The 27,703-nt window shown below is 36.8% G+C and overlaps 1 protein-coding gene across 5 annotated transcripts in view; it reads left to right on the top strand.

Annotated features, from left to right (window-relative positions):
• The window catches only part of VPS13B (vacuolar protein sorting 13 homolog B), a 445,653-nt gene that overhangs the window by 122,912 nt on the left and 295,038 nt on the right, over positions 1-27,703 (top strand). For all 5 annotated transcript variants that reach the window (XM_080340706.1, XM_080340704.1, XM_080340705.1 and 2 more), the window contains 2 exons: positions 16,048-16,182; positions 17,058-17,231. In XM_080340706.1, the coding sequence (XP_080196832.1) occupies positions 16,048-16,182; positions 17,058-17,231 (309 nt within the window). The remainder of the gene's footprint in view (positions 1-16,047; positions 16,183-17,057; positions 17,232-27,703) is intronic.

The following is a 27,703-nucleotide window of genomic DNA, read 5'->3' as shown; positions in this document are numbered from 1 at the left end:
TCTGTAATCTCTGTTCTCTTATAGTTTACTGCGTAGTATTGATGAGCACTTACAACTGGTAATTACTCTTTTAAAAATCTTTTTAAAAAATAAATTCACAGAAACTGTTTCTTAAAGATTTCCTGAAAAAACAGATTTTTGCCAAGAGGACTAGTGCTTTTGAAAGGCATGGTTTACTTTATGGACATTGAATAATTATTTTGCTCTATAATATTTTGATCATCTTTAGTAGTTGTTCAAGAAAGATGTTTTTCTGAAGTAGGGCCTACTGTTTTCTGAGGAGCTCTTACAAGATAGTAGATAATTTTGATAAAACAGTTATTTTTTTTTTCTTTTGAATATGGTTTGTTCATCAGTGGTATCATGTGCTGTTAAACCTTGATAACTTTGCCCTTAAACAATCAGTTGGTTCTGCCCTGTTCCATTTATTCTTGTATCTTTAATATGGATTTTGTCTTCAGCTCACTAGATGAGTAATTCCATGGTTATAGCTTACATGTGTTTTGTAAATTGTAGGTCCAAGATAGGTGCACAATATTTCAGATCAAATCTGAAATTTCAGATATTATCTTTTGATTCAGAAAGATAGAGTTGTCTGCATGAAAGGCGTAGTTAAGTTTGCCATTTCCATTTTCTCTGTATTCTGTATGTCCACTGTTGTTCTGAAGTGCTTCTTTGTGATTTTGTTATGACATGTTTTAGTGACTCTGCTCTTGTGTATGTTGAGTGTTGTTCACCTCTCTGTGTCTGGTGCCACATGTGCATCCTCAGCATTCACTACAACCTGTTGGGTTTAAAAGAAGAGCTGCCTTTATACCACATGAGGAAATCACTATGCAATTGGTAGTTATCTATCAGTAATTCTAATGATTAGATCTTACATTACCATAATGTTAACGTAACCTTTATGTCCATCACTGAGCCACCAATAGTGATATTCCTCGTGAATGACTGATATGTGATCTTAAGATGTCATTAGGCCATGTTTAAGAAGGTGACCTTTAGGAAGCCCCTTCTTTCTTCCAATCATGCAATTAATGTAATGAAGAAGGGGCAGTGGGAATGGTTTCCTCCTTAGAGCATTCCCAGGTGCTATCAAGTACTGCTCTACATGCGGAAATTGTGGTGACATTCTCAGTGCCGGTCAGTGTCCACCCCACTGATGTGTTGAACTGACATCTTCCTCCCAGCACATGAAATCTGAACAATCTCTTGTGAGTGTGGAAATGTCATATTCAGGAAAGAGAGCTATGGGCAAGACCCAGGAAATTTGTGTGATTTTTAAACACTGAGGAGAGGCAAGCACATGCACCTGCCTATGATTTTAAATCAAATTTGAATGGATAAAATGCATCTAAGATTTGTCCTGATAGTGTTCATATTTTCTCATATTTTCTGAGGCAATTTTGAAATTCTAAAATACGTCCTGTACACTGACCCTTCTGGATAAATAGGTGGCAAATAGTTTAAAAAGTTTTTTTCATTTTCTTATTGACTAATTTTATTCTTGCTTTTCACAGATGAAGTTTCTTAAAGGAAACTTGCATAAAATTATGGTTACTGCTTTTTCTGGTTGGTTACAATATTTTTAACACCTGTATGACCACCATGAAGTTCTGTGGATGGTGGGGTCTTCTAAACAGCTCTGAGAGGTGGTTTTTGTTTGGTTTTGTTTTTAAACAAAAATCATTCTTTAAGCAAGCAAGTCACAGTGAAGTGTTTATTCTGCACTTCTTTTTGTCAAATGTTTTTAGGAATTCACCTGTGATCTAAGGAGTTAGAGGAAAAAACAGAGGTCGAAAAATGCTATGTAGTTATAGTAAATGTGACAAAGTATAATATATAACTAGTAAGAAACTTTATGATATACTAACTATAATTGATTCCAGTGATTTGTCTGTTAAAGCCAATGCAAATAATTGTAACATCTGTCAAAAAGCGAGCACTAGCATGAAAACCTTTTAACATTTTGCACTTAATAAACTATTTTATACATAAACTACCTTATTGTTTATATTAAAAACTCAAAAATATTCAGTCTGTTCCAGCCATTCTAACAAAAACTTTAATAAGTAGACATTGCATAAAAATGACACAATCCAGCAGTTATTTAGTAAGGCCAGCATAATCATAAATTTACCATCCATGCTTTTCCAAAAATACTAACCCATATTGTTCTCCCTGGACCTGTTGCAGGGATGACTAATCCAGCTGCTGAGGTCTCCCTTTATGTGTTTGATGGAACACTTGGCTTGCGAGGCTACAGCTGTGTGTTTATGTGCAGTGCACACCTGCAGGGGCCTGACAAATAGCTCTAGTATGCAGAGTATACAAAATTACCCTGGCAGCCCTGCAAATAAGGAAGTTTCTGTTTTGAAGTCCATATGTGTGTGAGCTTGAGATGCCAGCTGGGGTATTTATGTTGCATTGCACAGATGTAAAACTGCCAACTGATTTTATACCAAATAAAGGCTAATCTTTTTATACATACTTGGTGTCAGAGTTATGAAGTGGTACGTAAGAATGTTCTCACGACTTAGCTCTTTTAAAATAAAAGCTGACATTGAAAATACCCCAACTCACAATATGAATAGAGCGTAAAGATAAAACGTGCTGTGTTTATTTAGATATCTGCTATAGCGCAGTATCTTAAGGGTTTTATTATTAGTGATGTATAGTTATTAGCTGCACATAATCAGGACTTGATTTATTGTATGCATATACACTATGCTATATATCCTGTTTTCCAGGAGGTCACTTCATCTCTGTGTTGAATCCAGTTTATGGGTTCTGAAACGTGAAAGCCCAATTTATATAGCTACTGAACTTGAAAGCTTTGTTTTCATGTTCTTAAATGTGTTTAAGCACAGTGATATTTTTTTCATAAAATATAACATGTATTTTGAAAATTGTTATCGTTGTTAGTAGACCTTGTTTGTGAAGATGCTTTTAGAGGTAATATTTGCTTTCAAATATTAAGAAATTAAAATGGAAGCACTAATCTCACTTGCTAAAAATAACAAATAACACAGGTATTATTTGTGTTTGATCATTTCAGTCAGTACCTTGAGTTTTAGCATGAACTAGTTGCGAAGACACCAAGGTGGAAGGAATAGTTTGTTTTGGTAGTTCCCTGCATATACTTAAGCACTGCATACTTAATCCTTTTTAACTGTGTAAAAGGACGTCTTGGGGAACAGGGTGTTCATGTGCAGATGTGAAAGTGGACAGTTTCTGTGCTCTGGCTACATGCTTTGGAACTTCCTTAAGCACTTAGTTACATTTTTAGGCTTAACACACTTTCAATTATTTATTTTTTTTTTTTTCCCTCATTACTGTATCAAAAGATTTTAGTGCTGTTTTCGATTTATTGTTTATTCTGGTCTCCTAAAATATTTGAATATCTGTAGAATTCTGTTTTGGCTTACTCTGTCACAATGTACACTTGAAACACGTTTATGCTAAATGTTTAAGAACAAAGGAAATGGGAGCAACATTGAAGCGTATCACTATAGAATGTGTCCCAAAGGACTTAAGAATTTATTTTGCTAAATGTAACATACAGCTTAGAAGTGACTGGCCATCACACACAGCTCACCAGTCTGGCGGAGCTTTGTTAAATGAGAAGAATTTCATACATATGCACATGTGCATGCACGCACTCACCCTGAGATAGCAGTCTTGGGCTTCCTGAGCTTAAAATTAACATCTGCAAATATCCCCCAGAAGCTCAAACATTATCCAGGGTCACAAGGTTCAGAAATACAATTTGTTGATTACTAAGTTTTAGAACAGAGACTTCGGGTGTTAATTAGAAGAAGAGGTAGTGATGTACTGCAAGTTGAAGGGGGAGCTGAGCTGTACCCCCATAACACTGCAGAGATATGGCTCCTTGGCCAACAGAGAAGGGTAAATGTGCCTAGGAGATGCTCGTGCGGCCATTGACTGCTGAGAACTAGTCCGTATAGCAGAGGAGGCCAGGAAACGATGCGGAATGCCAAGCCTGAGTGAAAAATGGAAACGCTTCAAAAGAAGTTACTTCTGCTAGATGAGTATAGGAAGTCTTAATTGTTGTTATATGCTCTATTTAGGAAGTATATTTAAGACCAAAAGAGCAGAATTCTATTGGTATGTGAGGAAATATGTTGCAAAGATGGTTTAGTTATTTTGTGTCGGGGCCAGCTCTCTTGCAGAAGGATATCACTTCAAACAGATTGCCGCCACTGCAGGTTGCAAACACACAATTGAAGGCTTCTAGTTCTCAGCTCATGCACAGATGTCTTTCAATAAGTTTAGCCAGTAATTTCTTCAAATTGCTCAGTTTATCAGCAGCACATGTCATCAATCCTGGTGTGGTTGCTCAAGTCAAACTACAGAATCCTTAGCTTACAGACACAGCTGCAAACAGGTGAACAGGCAGAAAGTAATTTGTGCAGCTTGGTGGCTGTCAGACAAAAGACAGACAATCTGTGTTTAAAACAGATTGCAGGCCTTGCATGAGCCAGACAAAAGGGATTTCTACAACTGCAAATAATTCCAAGGTTAACATTTTCCTTTCTGCCATTAGGTGATTTGTTAAAATTGGAAACAATGAGCATTATAAATCTACACAGAAACTAGAGATAAGATGAAAGAGAAAAACGGATCGCTAAATAAGTTTACATCCTTCTGTTGAAAAGCATGCAACTGGTATTCATATAGGCCTCCTTTTTATAAACTAAGCTGAGCCTATAATACCTGTAAGGACATTCGATATGTATTTGAAATGATGGTAGGGATGCCTAATTGGCAAAGGAAACAATAATGTAGAAAGAGTAAATTCATAGCAATGTTCCTCTGTGCTAAAATGTGACTTTTTTTTTTTTTTTGCAAACTCCCCTTTGGATATCATTTTAAGGTACTCTGAAGATTTATCAGGATTTCATTTTGACTTTGAAGTCCTCTACTTCCTCAGATATTTTAATATTGGACAGATTAATCAAGATTTACTGTACTAAGTATATCAGAGTTAAAATCTGTAACAAACAATCTTACCGTAGTGCTAATCTAATCACAGTAAGTTAGAAAACATGTACTTCCCCAGTCAAAGATATTACATCTTCAACTGTGTAACTATAGAATATCTATTCCTTCCACTCTTTGTGGACTCCGTAAACTTGCCTTGACCTCAAAACTTCTGCAGTGTTCCATGAGGTACTAATCAAGCTAATGTAATAGAGCCTTTCTTCCTGTTGGGTTCCGTGAGTAAGTACTTTTGTGCAATAATATTGACGGGTAATTCTATGCTTAGTTTAAGTTGTTCTGGCAAATTTATTTGCCATGTTATTTAAAACTTATCAATGTAGAGATACATGGATGGGAGAAGATGCAAAGAGTAGCTGTCTGCTTTAAGGTAGCATCTGGTTTTGTGAAGATACAGTTCTGTGCCTAGAAGATAAATTAGTCTGGTAAGCACCCTGTTTGAAACACATTAAAATCAATGCACTTTCTGTGTGTAATATAGTAATACATAGTACAATGAATTCACGGATACTATTATATGGTTCTGATTAATAATGCGAAAGTATTTACAAAATTATTTAAATTGTCCTGTCAAAATTCACTGTTGTTTTTAAATGAAAAACAGGAGCTTTCTTAAAAATAGTATGCGCTTATTGTTTTGTGGTTATGCCTGTATTACAGACTGGAGTCCAATATGAACGTTGTCATAATTGAAGAACACTATTGTTAGACTATTGCAAGTTTGTATTTTTATCAAAATATAGTACTAAATAATTCTGCTGGGAAACCTCATGCTGAGGTTGAGTTGAAGAATTCTTCAAATTTCTCAGCTGTAAGGAAATATGTCACAAGCATGTGCTTTAATGAGCTATAGTACAGAAGTACTTTTTTTCATGCTGTTCTTCCTTTTTTTTTTTTTTTTTGACAAAATTCAAATTCTAATATTAATTTGCATCCCTTATATATGTTGTGTTACAGGACTTGCATTTGTATTTTCTTCTTTTTGTATCTTCATAGACAGTAAGAGTTTTAACCTCTCAGAAATTAATCATACGGTGGAGAGTTTCTGTTCTTTGGCCAGGGAAGATTATTTATTAGCTGTTTTGGTTTTTTTTTTTTTAAATAATGCTGACAGCATGTATATTGCTTGTTGGTTGTGCAGAGTATATGCTGTAGATTGCAGCCTGATATTATTATGGTGTTAGCATGTATGGGTTTCATGTATTCTCTCTGAAGGTGAGATCATCATCTTTAAAGGATGGTTTTAATTTGTGATGGTGAATCAAGTGGATACTGTATGTAAGGAGGGGAAAAAAGTGCACTCATGCAGGTTGCTGTCTGCAGTCCAAATTGCTGATCAGAGAGTCTTTATACACATCGGTAATGTGCTGTGCAATATAAGCTGAAATATATTCCACAAGGGAGGAAAACGGAATAGGTTACATACGCTGTTCCTAAGTGCAATGAATATAAAACTCCATTACTCACTTTAAGCAGGTGCTTTTTATATGAGGCTTTAAAGAAATATAAAACTGCTGGTGAAATGATTGGTTTGTACAGACACGACTTAACTTCCAGTACTTTGACCAGATAAAGAGGCTAAAAATATTTCTACAAACATTTCTTTAATGATTTCAAGGATTAAAGGTTAACATCCTCCCGGTGTAAGAAATGGCCATTCCAGACACTAAATGTACTGTTTCTCTTTAATTCCTCAGCAGTTGCATACTACATTTAAAAGAAAATATAAACGTTTTTGTTACACTTAGAGCATTGTGGTTATAAGTTTACATCCTAAACAATGTGTATTTAAATTGGTGGGAGGAGCACGGTGATATCATAAAGAAATGCAGCGTGATATAGAAAACTGTAAGAATGATATTCCAGTTAGAAAAAAACCTCATCTTTATTTTAAGTGAAATCTTGTGGAAAATTACATGGGAAGGGGTAGCCTCAGATCTCTCTGTTCTTTAAAGCAGTATATACTGTCTGAGAAGGAATACCATGTGGAGACTCTTTAGGATAATACTTATATACTGTATTTGAATATTTTTCCGTGTGACCTCCACCATGTTTCAGTTGCCCACCCTGTCTGAATGACTGCCCTCCTGCCCTTCCCTGCTCCTTTGCAGTGCATGTCCCCAGCAGCAACCTCTGGTCTCTGTCTTTTAACCACGTGCCTGCTGGATTTCTTCACCTCCCAACTGAAAGATGTTAACGTTCTTTTTTGCTTCCCCCACCATCCCCAGCAACTCAGGAAATCAAACTCTTAATTATTACACTGCAGATGTTAGTTCTTTATTTTTTTATAATACTCCTACTGAACACATCTGCCCTTCTTTGGAATTTTTATGAACCTTTGCGGTTTCTTCTTAAAGAATTAATGTGTCTACCATCTAGAATCCCCAATTTAAGCTTTTTGCTGGTCCATAACCATTCTGCCCCATATGCAATTATCTTGAATTGAGCTTGTGAGAGATTTCCATCACTGGCTATTCTGTTTGACAGTGAGGAGGTGACCCGGTGTCATGTGTGTTCCAGGGAAGCTCACAACCAGGTGAGATTCAGCACTTCTTGTCTCTTGCACAGTAGGTTAGTAATGTAGCACTTCAAGGTTTGCATCTACTCTGATTATTGAAGCTTTTTAAGGGCAAAGGAAAACAAACTCAGTAGGAAACCAGGCTTTATCAGTTTCATAGTTACCAAAGAGCTTATTTAAATAGATGTATCTTAGATAAATTAGCTCCCCAATTGAAACAAAAGGTGGTGAGAACTGAGATGAGCTCTGGTTCCTCTAAGACTTTGTTCTTCCATCCTACGTTTTGCTGTCCTAGAAAGTGGTAGATATCCTTTTTCTATAGTTGCTACATACCTTTTTACTCAGTTGTAATATGTGGGCTTTATTCCAGAGTCTAATATATACTACAAGTTATGATGCTTAGCATATTTGAAGATTAGGCATATGAACTGGTGCTGGATTGAACTGGAACTAGACTTAATAGAAACTTAGGATAGAAAATGCAGTTTTTTGTGATCATATCAGCATATATTAATAAGCAAAAGTGTTTTCATATACTTCACATGTTGACATTTTCCATGAGCTGTTGAGCTTATCCTCAGATACAGCAAAACTACCATGTTTGAAAGGGATAGAAGACTTATATGACTAAGATGAAAGCAACTGATGGCAAATGCATGTTTCTAAGCGAAGGCTGTGTTACTAGGGGTGGAAACTGAAAGCTCTTTCCTCTGTTCATCTGTCTGTCTTCGTCAGGATCTTGCTTCCAATACTTCATGGTGAAAGTTTCTCAAGATCTTATTTACCTGTATCCTGGAAGCATTTGCATCCTTGTAATTTTTAGCATTTGTCTACTGACAATATATACATATAAGGACTGACAGGATGTGCTTTCTGAGAGTTAGAAATTCAGATCCTGGTAAACCGGTGGTTTTTTTACATTTTCTCAGAAGACGCAAGTTATTTTAATGCATTAACTTGGGCTTCTGCCATTTGTCTCAAATCATACAGTGGTATCTGAAATGCAGCTGTTGAATTGTGCAGAAAGGAAAATCAATCCTCTTCTTCTTTTTGAACCTCTCTTTGCAACAGCAGGACCAGGGCTGCTAAAGCCACTTTAATTCTGTGTCCTGACCAGTGTCATGTTGCCAAACCTAAAATAGTAGCTTCAATTAGGTATACTTATAATTGGCAATGCCTAAATAGCCTGAATGTTGGCAATAATAAGGTTAATACTAAGTTGCTCAAAACTACACTTCTCACAGCAAGGTTTTAGAGCCATTTGCAATACTATATGTGTTTAAAGATGGAAGGTGGAATTCCTTCTCTAAATGTTAGCTATTTAGCTCAAAAGGAACAGCAGTCAGACTGTGCGTGCATTGTGTTTCTGTACCTTACACTGAGAACCTTTCAGGATGGTTCTTGTCCTTTTGATAGGTTGTGGTAGTTGGTAGTGAGCCGGTGAATGTTTGCTGGCTGGCCCCAGTACAGGCGGTAAAGGGAGTTCTGAAGCTTTTCCCAGCTCTCTTGTATTTTTAGAAAACATTTTGGTCATGGATTTTTTGTTTATTTTTGTGTATTGTTTTTGTTTGTTTGTGGTGTGGGTGGGTTTGTTTGTTTGTTTTGCGGTGGTACCTGTTTAGTTCTTTTGTGAGCGTTCAAATTTGAAACATTATTTTACCGGAATAGATAATCCCTTAAAACTAATTATCAATAAAGAATTATGCAAAGGTACTTCTGACCTGCAATACCTTTAACATATTATAACGCTTGTTCTGTGATTTCTTTAGTACTGGTTTTCAGTGGGAAATCCCCATTTGAAGTGGGATTTTAGAAGAATTAAGCAGCTTGTTGATAAAGGCAGTCAGGGATCTGTATGAAGGCTGTTGTGTGGAGTCTTGAAATGGGAATGTAGCAACAGGGTTTTGCCAGATTTATGTGACTCATACTGTAGGTGAAATGCTGTTCTTTAGCAGGCTAGGAAATTTTTTGCAATATGTAAAACTGTATGATGGTCCTACATCCGTTTTTGGGTTTAGGAAGTGAAGAAGCCTTAATTAGTTTACAGGCAGTTTAAGGATTAAAATGGTTAGTTACAGAGGTTTTAATATTGATCTCCAAGGTGAAGACCAGTGTGTGACTTGCTGTGTGCTTGCCCCTGAAATCTGTCTGTGGAAACACCAAAATAACATGAGGAGATTCTTCTTCGTGCTATGTATGTGCATACATGTGATTTTGGCAGCTTATGTTCTGATGAAGAGAATAGTTGATACTTACATCAATAAATATTTTGCCATTGTTGCCCAAGGAGAAAGCAGTTTCACCTTCTTTAGAGAGTTTTTCTAAAGTCCGTCAATAACTGCTGTCACCCTTCTATGCATTCACTTTCCTCTGAGTACTGTGGCTGAAGAGGAGATGAAAGCAGAGCTAATTTTTAGGACAGGTTTCTTTTAGGTGTGGAACTGTGGCACAAGAAGCTCAAGACAGTAGAAAATCTGTTTAGCTCACCATACATTAGAGGCAAAACCATAATCCTGTTGTTATTGCCCTGTTAAATTTTGGGATTGGGTGGGGATGAAATAATAATTTTTTAGAGTAGTAGTATGTAGACTGAAAACTGGTTCACTGTTACAAGAAAATAAAAAATTATGATAATCAGAATAGCAATAATAATGGTAACTAGTAATGCCTAGTTAGAAAAAAAAATAGACCCGTCCTTTGACACATCATCAAAATAAGATACCTCAATTACTGTTTTGAAGAAGAAAGAAAATAGTAGCCCATGAGTGTCTACGTTAGGGCTGCAAAATGTAGTTTGTGGACTGTGGTGACAGACTAAAAATGAGGAATTGTGAGCACAGTAAAGGCCTTTGGGAAACTTCATCAGGAATATTTAGTTTTACTACAGACAAAACTGGGAAAGTGTTTATAACCTGGCTTCTACATTTTTTAAAAAGCTCTCTATTCTTCTCTGGTTTTCCAATTAAAAAAAACCCTAATATCAACAACAAAAACAAACAAACAAAACAAAACAACAACAACGACAAAAAAAACACAAAAAACAACCAGCCAACCACCACCAACAAGAAAACACAAAGGGGAGAGAGAAGGAAGAAAAGCCCAAACACAGCCCCTCCAGAACCCCTGGTGTTTTTAGGTGTTCTGTGTGGGAAGCACAGTAACCAAAGAGATGCTGCTGCTGTTTTACTGCAATGAAGACGAGCTCACAGTCCCCCAGTGCTTTGAATGTGACAAGTAGCACTGGTGCCAGCCAGGGCTGGTCTCTGTGGCCTCTATTATGTTTGTACTGCAAGAAGGAAAGAATTAAGTTGGGTTTTAGCTTCAAGTTCCTCAGAAGTGCCATCTGTGTAACCACGTTCAGTACAGACTTTCAGAAGTTCTCACTGAGGGCACTGCTTAAACAGGGGCTGAACACAAATGCAGGTCTCTAATGAATGAAGTGAAGTTTCTCTTATGCAACAATTTGTTTACTAGCTGTTCTGTGTTAGTCATGTAAAGCTTAAATATATGTTTCTATGAAAATAATTGGATGATTTTTCTTGATTCCAATAAGACTTAAGCCTAAATGTTATTTCATTTAGTTAAAAGCTCCTTGCTTTTATTCATGGATTGATCTTTTACTGAGTTTGAAATCATTTTGACATGTATGTGACAGTCTTTTACTATATCGTGTTGCCAAACCAGAGTTTATTGGTACTTAATGCTTTAAATATTGAAATTTTTCCTTCTGAGGCCATAACCTAAATATGGGGAGAATACATGTGGAGCTGCTTCTAGAAGTTTTAGTCATGCCTTATTCATTTCCTACTTCATATTTTGCAGTTCTCTCTTTTATGATCTTTCTAAAGAATTATTTATTGTATTTCAGGGATTTGGCGGCACACAGACCTGACTCTTGTCCTCAGAATCAGTAACATACCTCTTCTACTGGTTTCTTGCCTTTTCTATTGATCAGTTTAGATTCTTGCCTCTTAGTTTTCCATTAACCATTGTAAATTCACCTTATTATGAAAGGATTGGTGAAAGATGTATAGGCCATTGGTATAATCACTGCTTGGGTGACTTTTTTTTAACAGGACTTAAAAGTTTTGCCTCCTGCTTGCATGTAGAATGTCACTAAATTCTGCAGGGACTTGAGAGAAGCTGTATAGATGGGTTATGTACCTGGAGAGGACCAAAGCTATGACCAACAAAGTCGGGGCGGGATGTGGATGCTTTAATGTGTGGGAGAACCTTCCTCCATGATGTGATACTTCTGTGCATGTTTCTAGAACAGCATGGCTCTTTAGGCTTGGAGTTTAAAAAGTAAGTTAGTATGTACGAGGCCTAAATTGTCAAGGCGTAGTATATTTTAAGTTAGAAAACCTTGTTGCCTATTTTGGGTTCTGCAGTATGGAAAGAACAGGGGTTTAGGTCTTTGGTGATGTCTTACATTTTTTGTGTGATAGTGTGATTCAGGTAAAACTGATAATATTTGATCACAAAGTATAAATGTGGTTGCATATTGAGAACATGCAATTTTTACTGCAAGTAGTTCTACAGTGGGCAAAATGTTTCCAGAACGAAAATCACACAACTAGAAAATTGTTGTTTTTATCTGGAAGCAGCCTTAGGTTATATCTAGTGGACACAGGTATATGTATCTGTCTTACTTCCTGAAGTCTTTGATTACAATGTTCCAGATGAAAATAATAACTAAAGAAAATGTGGGGTGTACTGGAAAAGGAACATGGTTGCTCTGTTTTCCAATTTCGACTACACTGAGCAACAAAGTCAAGTAAATCACAGTTCTGCTTTTGAAAGTGTGATTCCAGAAGAGCAAGTACAGCACAAACTCTGCTTTGTTGCTTGCACCTTGGAAATAAGCCTTTCTCATGCTTCATTTGCAGGATGTTGAATTTGGATTATGTTGCTGTTGGTAATGGTAGATTTTATTTCTCTGGCTCCTCTTTGAATTCAGGTTCAATATTTTAATTAAAATCTTGTGAAGTGTTAGTCTTCGTACTAAATTTGAGTCAGTGTTTGGAGGTGTGGAGCATTTCTTATCTAGGAATGTTAACATCTTCCTGCTCAATCAATTCCTTGAGAAGACACTTCTTCTAAAAAGTTTATAAACATTGAGTGGAGCGAAGAGAGACCCAGTCTTTGCTTGCTTAAACATTTGTTTGCTGAAATGGGTATTTAAGGAATATTTTAGCTATGTGCAACTATTGAGACTTCTAATTTATAATTATAATTAAGAAAGAGATAATAAGGGAGAATATTTGTGAAGAACTGAAGTTATAGAGATGGGAACTACAGAAAATCAGAGGGACATATAGGAAACAAAGCTTCTTTCTTCTCTGCAGTATGGCCAATTTGACAAGTTTATGGGGGATGTTTCATAATTTCCAAAAATTTTCAGAGGCTGAAGAAAATTTGATGTTTAACTGTACTACACCCATTTATTGTAAATGGTTCACCAAGAGTTTCTAAGTTTTCTGCACTTTAAAAAAGAGACTTGTAACTGCGCAAGGAGAATCACCATAGGTTCAGGAGACTTTTGTCCTCGTGGTGAAAGTCTAGTTAGACATCCTAAGTTCCTTATTCTTATTGTAGGCTCTGCGTAGGATTTTAATATTTAGTAAATGGGTTTTCTGTTTATCCCTCAGCCCAGAGCTGTGAAACCTGAGCAGAATTAATTTTTCTTGTAACTTCTCATTTATTTCTGTTGTGTGCTGTGGTTATCAGGTGTTAAAACTGAGAACAGGATGATGTTGCCATTTGATCTAAAGCAACATAGAAAAAGAGAGGCCTGATTATGCTATGTTTTTGTAATAGTTTTCTATTTTCAAGTAGTTGAAAACAATTGAAGCAGTGTTCATCCTATCCATTTGACAGATGTTCCAGAAAGAAATAGCTTATTACTGCTCTCAGTTACTTATTCGTATGGTTGCCAGTCATATAATTGTTAATTATATGCTGAAGACCGAGCCATTCAACTTTCCCATCTTCCCATCATGGTCCCTGACTGCTGGCTGGGTGGCAAACAGGGCACTGGCCGGTTTGAGTGTGCGTTGCTGACTGTCACACAGATGCTGATTGCTCAGGTAACAGGACAAATACATGCACATTTTCATGAATTTTGTAGGAGATAAATGTCTTTGATAATCCTGCCATATCATGCTGAAATTCCACAAGTTCAGAAGTTGCTTGGTGAGAGAGTAGGAGTGAACAGAAGCAAGTAGGGAGCACAATCACATGGCACTGGATAACTTGTTTTCAGATATGAAATTAAACCAAAATTCACCTTTGTGCAAGTAACTAACATGGAAAGTTTTAGTCTTAATCTTAATGCAGAGAAGTTGTCCAGGGTAATGCATCTAAAAGTGGACTTAATCTTCCATAGTGAACTGAGAGAAATGTATCGGACATAACAGCTTGTATTTTGAGGTGTAAGAAGAGTTGCTGAAAGATGGAAGCAGCAAGAAGCTACCGCTTTTGAGAAGATGTGAAAGATGGACATCAGATTGTGAACTCATGTTTGTTTTGCTTTGACTATAATCTTAGCTGCCACTAATGATATTTTAGAATCTTTGTTTTGGAATAGGCAGAAGAGCAAACTTCCCCCCAACACAATGGCCTCTGTGCACAAGTTTCTAGGAAGTATGAGGAGGCAGAGCCAAGACTGGGAAATGCTGGCAGATACCCTATCCACTTGTGACAAATTCATGCAGTTGTGTCTGATACCACACCTTAGACCAAAGGGGATTTTCAGCTTTAAGTGAGGCTTACCTGGCAAGGCTGGGAGCGAGGGTGTATTCACCAGACTAAAACTGGCAGCTGATCTTTGAGGCTGAGAAGCGCTGGGGTGTTGTAGCGGCAGGCACACAAATGGGTTGCAGTGAGAATTCTCTGCAGCCTTCCTGAATCACAAACTGGGGAAAGGCTGGGCGTACCTCAAACACACAACATGGGTTATATTTTGATAAGAATGTGGAACCTACTTTCACATGACACTTTGATTTACTAAATGCTGTATCCCTTCATATGCTGCTTCTTTCTTCCTACCTCGGAAAGTACTTTTTATTAAAAAACTGTTTTAATCTCTTACCAGAATAAAACTTAAATGTTGTATATGTTAAGAAGTCTGCTTACCAAGTGACTTTATATGCACTACCAAATACCCTTCAATGTTCAGGAACTGGAATAGGCACAATGAACTAAGCACAATTACCAAGTTTAATCCTAAATCACTTGTTTCCTATTTTTATTGAGGACTTTTTTTTCTTACTAGTTAACGTATGTTAAAAGTTGTACTTTGGGTTAAGTCTTTGAGTGACTATGCAAAAAACTAATGAGTTCATTCAGTAGAGAATATCTTAATATATTTATAGAGAATATATTAATACATGTATTATATTATTGTATTAATATAATATATTAAGTTTCTTTAATGCATGTAACTATCTTGAAAATATATATATATATGTATTTTTTTTTTCCACCTGATATTCCATAATACTTTCCTTGCCTAACTACACATTTTGGAATGAATTTTATGTTACATATGCGAGGAAACTGTTTCATAATTATACTGATGTTTGCACAATTAACAAGCTGCTTGCCAGTTTTAACTGACAAATTCCAAGTCTCTTTTGCATGAGGGGGAAAAAAGCACAACAAATGGTAACTTTCCTTTCTTACTTCTCACAGGTGTTGAAACCATTTCTTTCTAATTTGCAAGTAAATGGATGTATATTTTTGTGACGGGCAGCGCTGTGCAGAGCAGGAGGGCTGGCTGCGCCCCGGCTCTGGGGCTGCTTTGGGGGCCGCCCTCGAGCTCTGCCCACACATCCCAGTCCCCACTTGTCAGCTCCCGCTGCTGCCCCCGTGTTCCAGGCAGCTCTGCAGAGCGGCTGCCAGTAGCACCCGTGTCTTCCAGCTGGCGCGGTGGTTTTCTGGTGTGCGCGAGCGGGGGCCGAGGAAAGACCACCAAAACTTATTTCCACTTGTGACCTAAGGCAAGGGTTGAATCCTGCTTTCCGTTGAAAAATGGCAAGTGTGCTGTTGGCCTTCTGGGTTATTCAGCTGCGTGGATTTAATGCTTTACATCGCTACTGAGTAAGATGTTGTCTAAACGTAAGCTGAAAACACTTGGTCATTTTAAGATCCTGAAATGAAAGGATCATAATAAAAACATCAAAGAGAATAGCCGAGGTGGCTCTTGTAAAGTATAAACAAAAATGTATGTGTGTGTATATACATAGTTATTATTCCAATTTCTAAGTGGCCTTGTGTGTTTTCCTCACAGTATCTCTATATATTTTACGCATAACTGTTTGTATTAAAGTGCCCATATACAGCATTCTCTCACTTCCATTTAAAAACTGTGAATCACAACAAAACCGCTATAAGAATATCTAAGGTAGATAATTAAAGTATAATTAAGTTTAAATGCCTTGGTGAAGGAATATAAAAATATTTAAATTCAACAGGCTAGTACATTTGCAGTTTTCTTTTATTAGGTGTGAAATCTAAGAATCCCCTGCCAACTCTTGAGGGCTCAATCCAGAACGTTGAATTGAAGTACTGCGGCACATCATTGGTCAAATGTGCCTCTGGGACCGTGGGATCAATAAAAATTTGTGCCAAAGCCCCAGGTATGTGCAGCTGGACCATGTAAAACTTTATTGCCTGTATAGGAGAATTGGCCTTGCTTTTTACAAGGAGAGTTACTGAAACAAGAATTTACTCATTGTTCCTATGAATCAGAGAGGTTTTTTTGTATTCTGTTTTGGAGGTTTTTTTATTATTATTGTTAAGTGTGCCAGGATGATCCATTCTGGCCCCACTATAGTCAATTCTTACACACTGAAGGAATAAAAATAAAGTAGTTTGTTTTGTTTTGTTTTTTTTCTGCTAAAACAAATATTAGTCTAAATGCACAGAATATAACTCTGGTATAACTCTGCATTTACATACTACACAGAACATTTGCATTGGCTTTATTTGTAGAATAATTTTGATGTATGCTGTTTATTGTTTAATGTCTCATTTTCCATTAATACTGCAAGTATTTATTTTGCTTGTGAAGTTTTGAAGGGCTTTGTGGATAAATACTTTTAAAATTTCTTTAATAGAATTTTTCTTGAAGAGCATGCAGTAACTTCTCCAATCTGTGTCTATTATCACTTCATATATAAAGGCAGCTAATATCAGGAGCATTCAATTTAGAGTTATACTAAGTTTTTAATTAATGGTGATTTTAAAAGGTAACCTTTTATGAAGTTAGGATGGAAATTAGTCTTTTAAAGATAATTTATTACTTTATTTGAAATCCTCTTGGTTGTAAAAACATTTACAAGATAACATGAAGGAAGTTGTTTAATAGTTCATATGAGATTGCTCTTTCTATTTCCTTTCCTAATTCTGTACTTGCAATGTTAATAGCTGCTCTCTTTGGACTAGTGAATGTTTGTGTTGACAATTTATCTTCTTACAGTGAAAGCTCTAAGGAGTCTAATCTTTATCTCAGGTGATGGTGGAAAAGAGAAGCTAATTCCTTTAATTCAAGGTCCTTCTGACACCAGAGACTTACACAGCAGTAAATGGCTCAATGAGAGCAGAAAACCAGAATCTCTCTTAGCTCCAGATTTGGTAGCCTTTACAATCCAAATTCCACAGTATATGGACTACTGCCATAATTCTGGTAAGTGCAAAACTCTTGTTAAGCTGATATCACGTTACATTTTTCCTATCCAATGTAGTTTTCAAAAGAGAGGCTTGATATAAAATGTGCCAAATGCTGAAGTAACTTTTTCACATACTGCACACATTATAACTTTACTTTTGCTCACTGTGAGACACAAACTAGAAGCAGCATTTTGATGTGTGTCATCTTCAATAAGGAATGCTTCACTGACTTTGATTGCCTTTTATTTATATAAAATCTTTTGCAAACATTTGAGGGGGCAGGATCCATGTTGAAAATATTAGTTTTATTCTTTCTTCCCTTTATCTAATAAGTTGACCATCTTATAAAGAAGTTGACATACTGAATTTGAAATGGTTCATACGAATTTGCAGTGTAGCTTATAATTAAATTAAGAATTATTTTAATCATAATATTGGTAATAATAATTTAACCCTGGCTGGCAACTAAGCACCACACAGCTGCTCACTCACTCTGCCCTGGTGAGATGGGGGAGAGAATCAAAAGAGAAAAAGTGAGAAAACTCATGGGTTGACATGAAGACAGTTTAACAAGTAAAGCAAAGGCTGCATACGCAAGCGAAGCAAAACAAAACAAGGGATTCATTCACCACTTCCCATGAGCAGGCAGGTGTTCAGCCGTCCCCAGGAAATCCGGGCTCCATCACATGCAGTGGTTACTTGGGAAGACAAACGCCATCTCTCTGAATGTCTCCCACTTCCTTCTTCTTCTCTCAGTTTTATATACTGATCATGATGTCATATGGTGTGGAATGTCCTGTGGTCAGTTGGGGTCAGCTGTCCCAGCTGTGCCCCCTCCGAGCCTGCTCGCTGGTGGGGTGAAGAGCAGAAAAGGCCTTGACTCTGTGCAAGTCCTGCTCAGCAGTAACTAAAACATCCCCGTGTTATCAACACTTTTTTCATCACAAATCCAGAAAGTCGCCCCATAGTAACTAATATGGAAAAACTTAACTCTATCACAGCCAAAACCAGCACAATAATAAAAAGGTGATTTTTAAAATGCTACAGAGCACACGTTTGACACCATCAAACTTGGTTTTGTGGTGAATTTAAATGAGAAACAAGTTAATATTTTCAGAGAGTTGCTTGGACAAATGTAAGGGTGTTGACTTTGTAGGCATAAATACTCTTACCTGACATTCTTATGGCTTCTGTGGGCTTTAAACAAAACATTGGTCTGTTTTAAGCTACACTGACAGTTTTGAAAAGTAGTTTAAAATGATTATAATATAGCTTGTGAAATACACATGGATCTAGGCTTTGCTGTCACTGTGGTGCATTTTAAAAATCATGCTTCTGTGTTTTTAAAAGTTTATCCTGTTGCCATGCTAAGAGTGGGGTCACACAGGGGAAATAAAGAAAACAACCCTAAAAAGCATATAGTTTAAGGAAAGCAAAATAATTAGTTGACCCCAATATTATGACACAGAAAAGCAAACTGAAAAGTCTGCTTTTTTCTCTACTTATGTGTAATGGTTGTTTAATGTCATTAATCTGAAAAGTAACAGTATTACCATCTTTGTAATTTTTATGTACATATGTAAGCAACATTTGATTCTCATGCAAAGTAAATACTTGTAAGCACTGTGCACTCCAGCAATTGTTAGGTTGTTGGGTTTTTTTCAGTAACTGTACTTGTATGTTTCTTGGAGCGCGTCATCTTGGAAACGTGTTTTTATAACAAAAGTCTTAAGTTCCTGCCCCTAAAACATTGCTGAAAAGGAATTAATGATTCAACAGTTTCTTAATTACTCAGATCTGTTTTGTTAAATAAGGGAAAGTCTGTTGCACCTGTTGTCTCACTGTAGTAGCTCTTAAATGCTCATAGTAATGTTTATCACTATTATAGATTGTGGTATTTTCTGATTTTTGTCTTGTAATATTAATTACATTTGAAGTGAGCTGTGCGTACTTACCTATACTATAGAATTATTGCTTTTGTTACGGGTCACGCTGACATGCATTTTAGCTCATCAGTATCACAGATGCTCCAGTTAAACAGTAGAGAGTATTTGGTAGGTTGTGACAGGAGTTCGCTATGAGAATGAAGGCACAAACAAATGAAGTGCTGGCCAGACTCATCTGCAGGGACTCTGAGAGGCAGAAAATTGGTTTGTAATAACCTGTTTTGTAAATGAACAGAGATGTATTTAAAATGCTAAGATTTTAGAACTGAAAATTTACTGGGTATTTCACTCATCCCCTGGTGCCTCAGGGAAGTTGCCTTGATTCCCTGTACTGGGTGGCAGTCGCTGACCTGCTCAGCCTCCAGCTCTGCTTCCCCAGCTCTGGGAGGTGCCACCTGGGACTGATGATAAATGAGAGGGAAATGCTGAGTGATGCCTTAAAGTTTGGTCCCAGGAAACATGAAGAATAGTGTGCTGCAAATGACGTGGTGGTGTTTTTTCCATGTGTGTGGGTTTTGTGGTGTTTTTTTTTTTTCTTTTTTAATATAAATTAAACTAGAAAGCAATGTTTAAATTATCTCGGGTTCTATATGAAGGATGAGGGATTTAATTAAAGCTTTCACTTTCAAATACTTGCTGAAGGAACTGAGGCAATTTAATATAGGAGATAAGGCTGTCCTTTTCATTGCAACTGTGAAAACTGCATGGAGAGAAAATATGAAGTGATTTGAGAGCATAAAAATGCTTTTGCTGTCAGTTGCAGTCACTTCTGGGAATTATGAAAGCTCTACCGGATAATTTGACAGCAAATTCAGTTTATGCCTTGGGGGAATCAAAGGGTTATTTAAAGCTGTACTGCTGCAGATGATTGTGCAGAACTGAAGTTGTGCTTTTTGAGCAATTTATCCAAATAATGTTAAACAGGATGTTCTGGAACAGGAATTGGGACTGTAGAGAAGAGTGAAGAGAGTGGTGTAACTTGCTTGTAGAAAGAATGAAGAAAGCTGTACAGGAGAGTTGAGAAAAATCATGTAGAATTGTCTGGCGTTATCAGATTGTTTGAGATAAGGCTGAGGTTGGACGAGTTGGCTATTTTACAAAGTACATAACACCAATAGCTGTACAGCTGGTACTCTCAAAGTACACACATGATTTCTCAAAAGAGCTCAGGGGGACAGCAGTTCCAGCTTGGTGGGTTTGGATTAGTTGTCACACAGCACTTGGATAAATTCAGTTTGGTTCTCCCCATATACAAGGATTCAGAACGCTTTGCTGTCGCACAGTGTGATGGAGAGGTGAGTGTGGTGGAGATTTACAAGCGGCAACTTAGCCACTCCGTTAAGAAGAGAACAATATCATATTTTTGTGTGTGTAAAACTAAGAGAAGTGATTGCAGGGGAATTTCTGGGTACTTTGGAAGAATCTTGGAACACAATACAATGCCTATGCAAGTGACTTGTAAACATTTTTTTCATATGTATAAAAATTAGTGAAGGAAGAGTTAACAAATTAATTCATTATGCATCTGTGAAGTTGAATGGAAAATAACTTGGTCTAAAATCCCAGCAATTGTTTGGATATAAAATGCCGAGGAGGAGGTTGTGCAAATGGCGTGAGGTTCTTCAATAAATCAGGGCGTATTTACCCAGAAAAAAGGTAGGTAGGGGATCTTTTATTCACCCTGTCGAGTCAGCAACTGTCTGCTGTCTTGTACCACTCAAATCATATGGTTTGGGGTGACCAGGACAGTTGTGCAGCTTATTTTTATTGCTTGTCTGTAGGTGGCCCTGCGAAGATTGAGGGTGTATTTACAATTTGAGTGATAAAGCATTTTACACTAGTATTTTATTTCTTGCTATTTCACTAGTTGCTACTGAGAAGAAGAGACAAAAAATGCGGCTTTAGTAGTAGCACACTGCATTGAGTATAGCCAGCAAAGGAAAAATACTCTATAAAATGTAACTCCAAAAGGGGCAGCTTTATAAATGTGTGTTGTATAGCATATGCAGGCAAAGTAAGTATTATGTAAAACAAGTGCATATACCAATGATTACTTAGCAAGTGTTTTACTGTTTGGTGCACAAAGTGTCATTAGCACAGAGGGAAACTGATCCACCTATGGCAGAGGAATTATTTAGGGACAAATAATAGAAATATGATTTAGTTAGTCCTTAAATACAAGTCTGTGTGGTGGTGCTTTTAATTTGAGGTACTTAGGTCCTATGAAAAACTGCCCCAGGTTATCATAGTGCCTAGTTGTAACAAACAGTGGATATGCTCTCCAGCCTTTATCTAAACCACAGCGTATAAAATAAATACAAGAGAGATTATTCCATTACCCCAGGGCTTGGGAAGGTCTTCTTACTGCTTCTTGGAAATAACTTCAGCTTTATTAACCTTCTGTGCAAGCTGCAGGCCCTATTTGTTTCACCTGGCCTGTGAGAGAAATAGGGAGATTTCAAAAAGAATGCTGGTGCTAGTATTTAATTATGAGCAGCTGTTGAATAGATGAGGTGAGCTGATTAAGCACTGTTTGGTTTGCCATATTCAATAATTGGGAGTGTGTGCACAGCCGGTGTATGGAGAGCTTTATTGCATATAAATCAAGAGTAGCTAAAATAAAAAATATAATTAATAAAGTTTGCTTTGAGATCAGCTTAAATATTCAGTAATGCAGCAGTGAAATAAGGGCCTAAACAAAAGTACCTGTATTAATATCAGGCTCATGTGTGGTAAATTGATACACCCAGTGGAGCAAAGTAAGAGGCTTCTCTAGTTTGCGAAAGCTGCATGAAGGCTGAGAAGCACATATTCAACCTTATGAAAGTTGGTTATTTCTCATTTAAGTGTTATTTGTTTTAAACTTCCAAAGATTTTTGGATTCTTTTTCTGCACTGTGAGTATTTTGTAAGTTCACTACATTCTGCCCCCCTAGCCCCTGGAGAAAAAAAATTGTACAGTCAAAATATTTCTAAGACTGAAGAAATTGTATCTTTAAACATGAAAAAAGTGTCAAATGTTGTACCAGCAAGAATATTATTTTTTTTTTTCCTATCATAAACCAGCGGATTTTATCTGTTGGAACTTATTTAAAAAGAGGCGAGAGATTTTACATATGTTTGTTTTTATCCACCCAACTCCCCTTTTCTTGCAGTTAAAAAAGCCTGTTGTTGACATACTTTTCAATTTAATTTTGAGTGCTCATACTGGGGATGCTGAAAAGTCTGGAGTTTAAAGCTGCAACTATGAGATTTTGAAAGTTCTTGTCTCTGTTTTAAGTGCTTGTGCTACTAGCACAAAAAAGAAAGTAAAGTAAAACCACCTTGTAAAAGAGAATTTGTAAACTAATTCAAAGTATTTTGGAAAGTTTTGACACAGTGAATGTGTAAAAACACTTAATATGTTGGAATAATTAAAGACAATTCACATTAGTGGTTTGGGCATAAATGTGTAAAAATTATACCCATCTATCTTATTACATTTCCTTTTCTCTCCCCGAGGATTTCACTATGTACTTTATCTGTAATTGTTGCCAGTTTTCTATCAAGTTCCCACTGGGCTTCTGGTGCAAAAAATCTTATCCTCTCGATGACAGAGCTTGCCTGAATGATTTCATGCTCTTAGCATTTTTGTTCACGGGAATTAGGGGCAGAATGTAGCTGCAGCTGAACATAGCATCTCTTTTTGTAATTTTGAAGTTTAGGCTCTGTTATTGGAACTAAATGAAGAGATGCAGGTGTTCTCCAGTTCAAGTCCTTTGGGATTTTTTGATGGTAGATGCTTGAAAAGAAAATGCATGTGTTTCCAGAGTCAAACAGCAGCTGTGGACAAGGATTTATGTTTTTCTCAGAACTTTGGGATTTCAAAATGTTACATTTAATCACATGCACAGAAAGGAGAGCAAATGTTAAAGATGTTACATATAAAACTAGGGGACTGATCTTTTTACCATACCAGCTAGTTGTGGGAATAGAGGAACAAAGTGATCTTTAATCTTAATATGAACACTTTCAAAAGGATTATGATAGTTGCCAGGACTCTGGTCTTTTGAGAACTGTGCTCTTGCAGCGCACAACATTTATAACCTCTTAATTGCTTTTAGAATCTGGCATATTCTCATATATTGCCTTGGAAAAATATGAAAGCTAATAGTATAAATTGCTGAAAACACAGTATTCGTGTAGTCTCATGTTGGAGTAGGGTGAACTTAAATTCAGATGAGTATACATTTTTAGAAGAACATTTCTAGTAATGTCCAATTTTCAAAATTGGATTAAAAATAGCAGTTCAACTGCCTGAACTGTGAGGCTAAATTTAGAAGTTTTCTGAGTTACAGCATTTGTGGGCAGAAGTATTTTGTGGTGATACAATTTCTCCCTTGTTTTCTCTCTTTGTGATTTTGAAATGACTTGATTGCAGTAAAGAAAATTTCTGGTATCTTATTTTTATCGCTAGTTCAAGTGGGGGCAGCAGGTGGTGGTACTACAGAGCGGTTCGGCATGGGAGGGTGGTGTGGTAAAGTTTGCTGATACCTGTTTGAGAAAGTGAAAGCCTCTTTTCAAATGCACATTTGTACATTCACCAGCCTGTGTGTGCTCCATCCTTCCCCATTACCTTCACAGCTCAATATGTTGTGCAATACAGCCAGGTTAAGTATCAGGTATTTTTCTCGACCTGAATCACCTCTGTATCTGTTCTCTTACAGAGATACAGCCCTTATTATGTTTTCTCAGAGGAAGCAAATTTGTCCTCGAGCACAGACTGTTACTCTGCTGGCTGGAGTTATCCATTTCATGTCCATGGGACTAGCATCAGGGTGGGACATACTATACTACATTAACTAGATTAGCATTATTTCCAGTGGGTTGCATAACTCTGGCAACTGGCAGTAAGTTCTGGTTATAGAAAGGTAATTGTGCAATTCAGGAATAAGGCAGTTTGTTCAACTTTCCAGTAATTCTACAAACTCTCTTGAGTGAAGAGGTGTTTTAATCTCTCTGCTTACATTGCATTCAGGTTCTCTCAATATGCCATAAATCCTTCAGCAATACATGTACCCTAGAATTCTGAAATGGTGACTAAATAGGATTCTGAGTTTTGTAAAATGATACCTGAAAAATTGATATTTAGAAAAAAAAAATAGGCAAACTGTACTCTATATCATTGTTAGGAAGGCAGCCTGTGTACTTAAGTTCCCTGAAAATACTTCTGTTTCTCTTTCAAGCCTGACTTTGAGCTGCACTGTTCAGCTGCACTATGCAAGTCAACAGAGTAATATCTTTAGCCAAAGCAGTGCTTTTGCCTTTTTCCCATTTCCTTTTCTTAATAGTATCACTTCAGAATTTGGTAATATGGCAAAATAAGAACAAAACTTGGAGGGGGAAGATGGGGACTCAGCTCCAAATAGCAGGAGCCTGAGACATTGTACTGGGAAATCTGTTGAGCGAGGGAGTTGGAAAGCCTGATTCTTCTCTGGGTTTATACCTTTTTTTCTTTAGAAACTCATTGCCTGACTTTTGTTTTGACTCAGGAAAAGAGTGTTTGCATACAGGTGGTGTAGGAGTCCTGGGGCCAGGAGTGTTTGCTTCAGTATTAGCGGTGGAAGATTTGAGCTCAAGCAGTAGGTGGTGTGGAGTGCGCACACTTTACAGTGCAGAGAGGGCATCTCCCCACCTTCTGTTTGAACAGAACATAACCTAGAAAATCCTGTATAAGTAACTAAAAAACCACAGTTGTTAGGGAACGGCAGATATGAGATTATTTCTGGTACCTTTATTTTGTGTGTATGCATGTGTGTTCCATAGCACTTTACAATCTGGTGGTATCAAAGTGTTTCATATGGCCACTGAAGTCATATTTAACATTTCTGGTATGAAAAAGTCAAATTATGGGTTCAAATGATAATTTCCATTTCCATAACAGTATAATGTATCTGTGCTTCATATATTTATGGAAATGCATTCACCTTTTTGACTTGTGACATCTGGAAAAGCGTTATTCAGCAAGGTGCCTAGATACTTACTGGTGGTGCAGAGGGTTTTGGAAACGTGGCAGGCATATGTTCTCAGCAATTGCTGACACATAGCTTTGGATGTGGAAATCTGGTTTTAATTGAGGAAATATATGTTGGCCAACATATTGGGATAGCTCCTACTAATTTTGAAAAAATGCCATGGGATCTTTGACTTCCATTTGGATGCTTCCCAGACATGGGCATAAGGGACTGTAACTGTTTACTTTCAAACGGTGTTTAAAATGTTTCCAGGTTTTATAATTGAATTATATTGCTCTCACTACAGCTTTGGTGATGTAAATGGTTCATAGAACATGGCTATTTTTTGTAATGAAATGCTAAATAGATATCACTGAACATCGGTAGACTTTTGATGGTAAAATATAAATGCATTTTGACGACATCAATTTTTAAAATTTTAGTAACAAGTGATTAAATGATATGTCACTGAGCAGAAGGGTAGCACGTTTGATGAAAACCAGCATTAAATTAACTTCTCTGTTATTTTTAATGCAGAAATTTTGATCTAAATATATATTTGTTTCTAAATATATATATATATTTTTTTCCTCAGTAATTTTCATGGTTCAACTCTGTAGTAGGTTAAAAAGAAGCTACAGGTCACTTGAAAGATTTCAGTGTTCTGGTTATAATACACAAAATTTTCCTAACAATCTCATTTACATGCTTTGGGATGCAGTCTTAAATACAGAGAGTGGATATTCAGCCACATTGTCTCCTTTTCACCTGAATATTACTGTCCTGAAGTTCCTTTTCACAATGTTAAATAATAAATAGCCATTTGCGGTCACAAAATAAAGTTGTGCCATTACCAACTGACTGAATACTTAGTTTTATATAGAAAGCAACAACAGTTCACAGCCAGGATTACACAAAGTGGGTTAGAATCTTATCAGCATATTGATTTATTTATTTTTTTAAATTCAACTAGATAACCCAAATGATGAGCCCCAAATGAAGACACACCAAAACTGAAAATAATTTTAGACCAATTATCTTTAAAGTGTCCAACTTTGGAAACATTTAAATTAGTTTAATTTTTTTCATGTGGTGTGAAACTTCTGAAAATCAATCTCTATTTTTATCAAAAACCTGAGAACCATATAGAAATTAGTACTGCAGGAAACATTAGTTACTTTTAACATTTAGACCGTTTAATCACTTCTGTGCTGGATGAACTGATTTCATTTTCCTTTTTCCTGTGCACTGAAATAGAACTAATATATGCAAGATACTTGTGTATGTACTTATAGTCTAAGGTGACAGAAATACTTGAAATTGGATGAGGATAACAATGGACTGTATAACTTTTCAGTTCTATTTAATAGCTAAAATTAGCCTAGTTGGGTAATGTGCGCACTTAATGTTGAGTATCTCTATAAAATAGGTTTCTAAGTACAGCAACTTCAAACACAAGTACTGCATTTTTGAGGTATCCTGACATTCTCAGTATCACGTGGAGTACTAAATCTATTTGAGAAATGCGGTGATAGGATTATAGCGGTTATATAGTTTAACTAAATATTTTTAATTCTTAATTTTAATCTGCTTTACACTCTTCAGTAGAGGAAAAGGCATTCTGAAAAGGCAAAAACCAATTTGTTTTTTTGAGGTAATGTCTGAAAGAGAAAATTCTAGGTTTTGCCTTAATCTTGCAGCTGGTTCAGTTAAGATAGAAACATTCATTGGAGCAAAGTAATTTGCTCACCTGAGTCCTGAGTTCTGTTCACTCTCGTGCTGCTAATTGTTGATACAGAGTTCCACTTACAGCACAGCAAATTAATGAAAAGCCTGATTTTCCTAAGTGTTTTCCTAATTCCTGATGTATTTTAAAGGTGATATATGCAGATCTGGGGAAAAAAAAAAAAAGTTATTTTCCCCAAGAGACTTGGAAAATTGATGTCTACTACGTCTGTAAGCAGAATGGCAAATCGTTTTGGGGTTGTGCTATCCAAACTTAATGGAGTGTTGCAAGGTTATGTACCAGGGAATGGGTGCCCTGACAGTGAGAACTGAAGGGATAAGGAGTTGCGGCCAGTCGTGTCGCCTGTTCTTAGGGTGGGCACGGTCAGGGTCTGTCTGCAGCTGCCAGCTCCTCCACTTTTAGCTGAGTGCATCACCCATCACTGTGCAGCTTCTTGGGCTCTTTGCCTGGGGCTGGTGCCAAGCTGGAGAAGCAGCTTTCACTGTGCTCCCTCATGTCAGGAAATCAGCCCATTGCCTGTGGGAAGGTGGACGTGAAAGGGGTCACACCAGTTGGAATTTGAGTCGCATCTTTTTGAGTTTCAGTGCTGGTCACTAACTGTCATGCCAGAGGGAATAAAAAAGACCGTGTTCCAATAATACCATGCAAACCATAAATGAAAGCAAAGTATAATCTGAAAGTTATTAGATATCAGAATAATAATATGAATAAATCAGAGGCTGCCCACAAAAGTGCCTGTGCTTGTTTTAACATTGTGTAAATACAATATAAAATATAATATTAGAACTGGCTATCGTTGGGAT

Source organism: Nesoenas mayeri (assembly GCF_963082525.1).
Source record: "Nesoenas mayeri genome assembly, chromosome: 2".
NCBI lineage: Eukaryota > Metazoa > Chordata > Aves > Columbiformes > Columbidae > Nesoenas > Nesoenas mayeri.
Note: the sequence above shows the minus strand (reverse complement) of the source record. Positions and strands in the feature narration are given on the sequence as shown.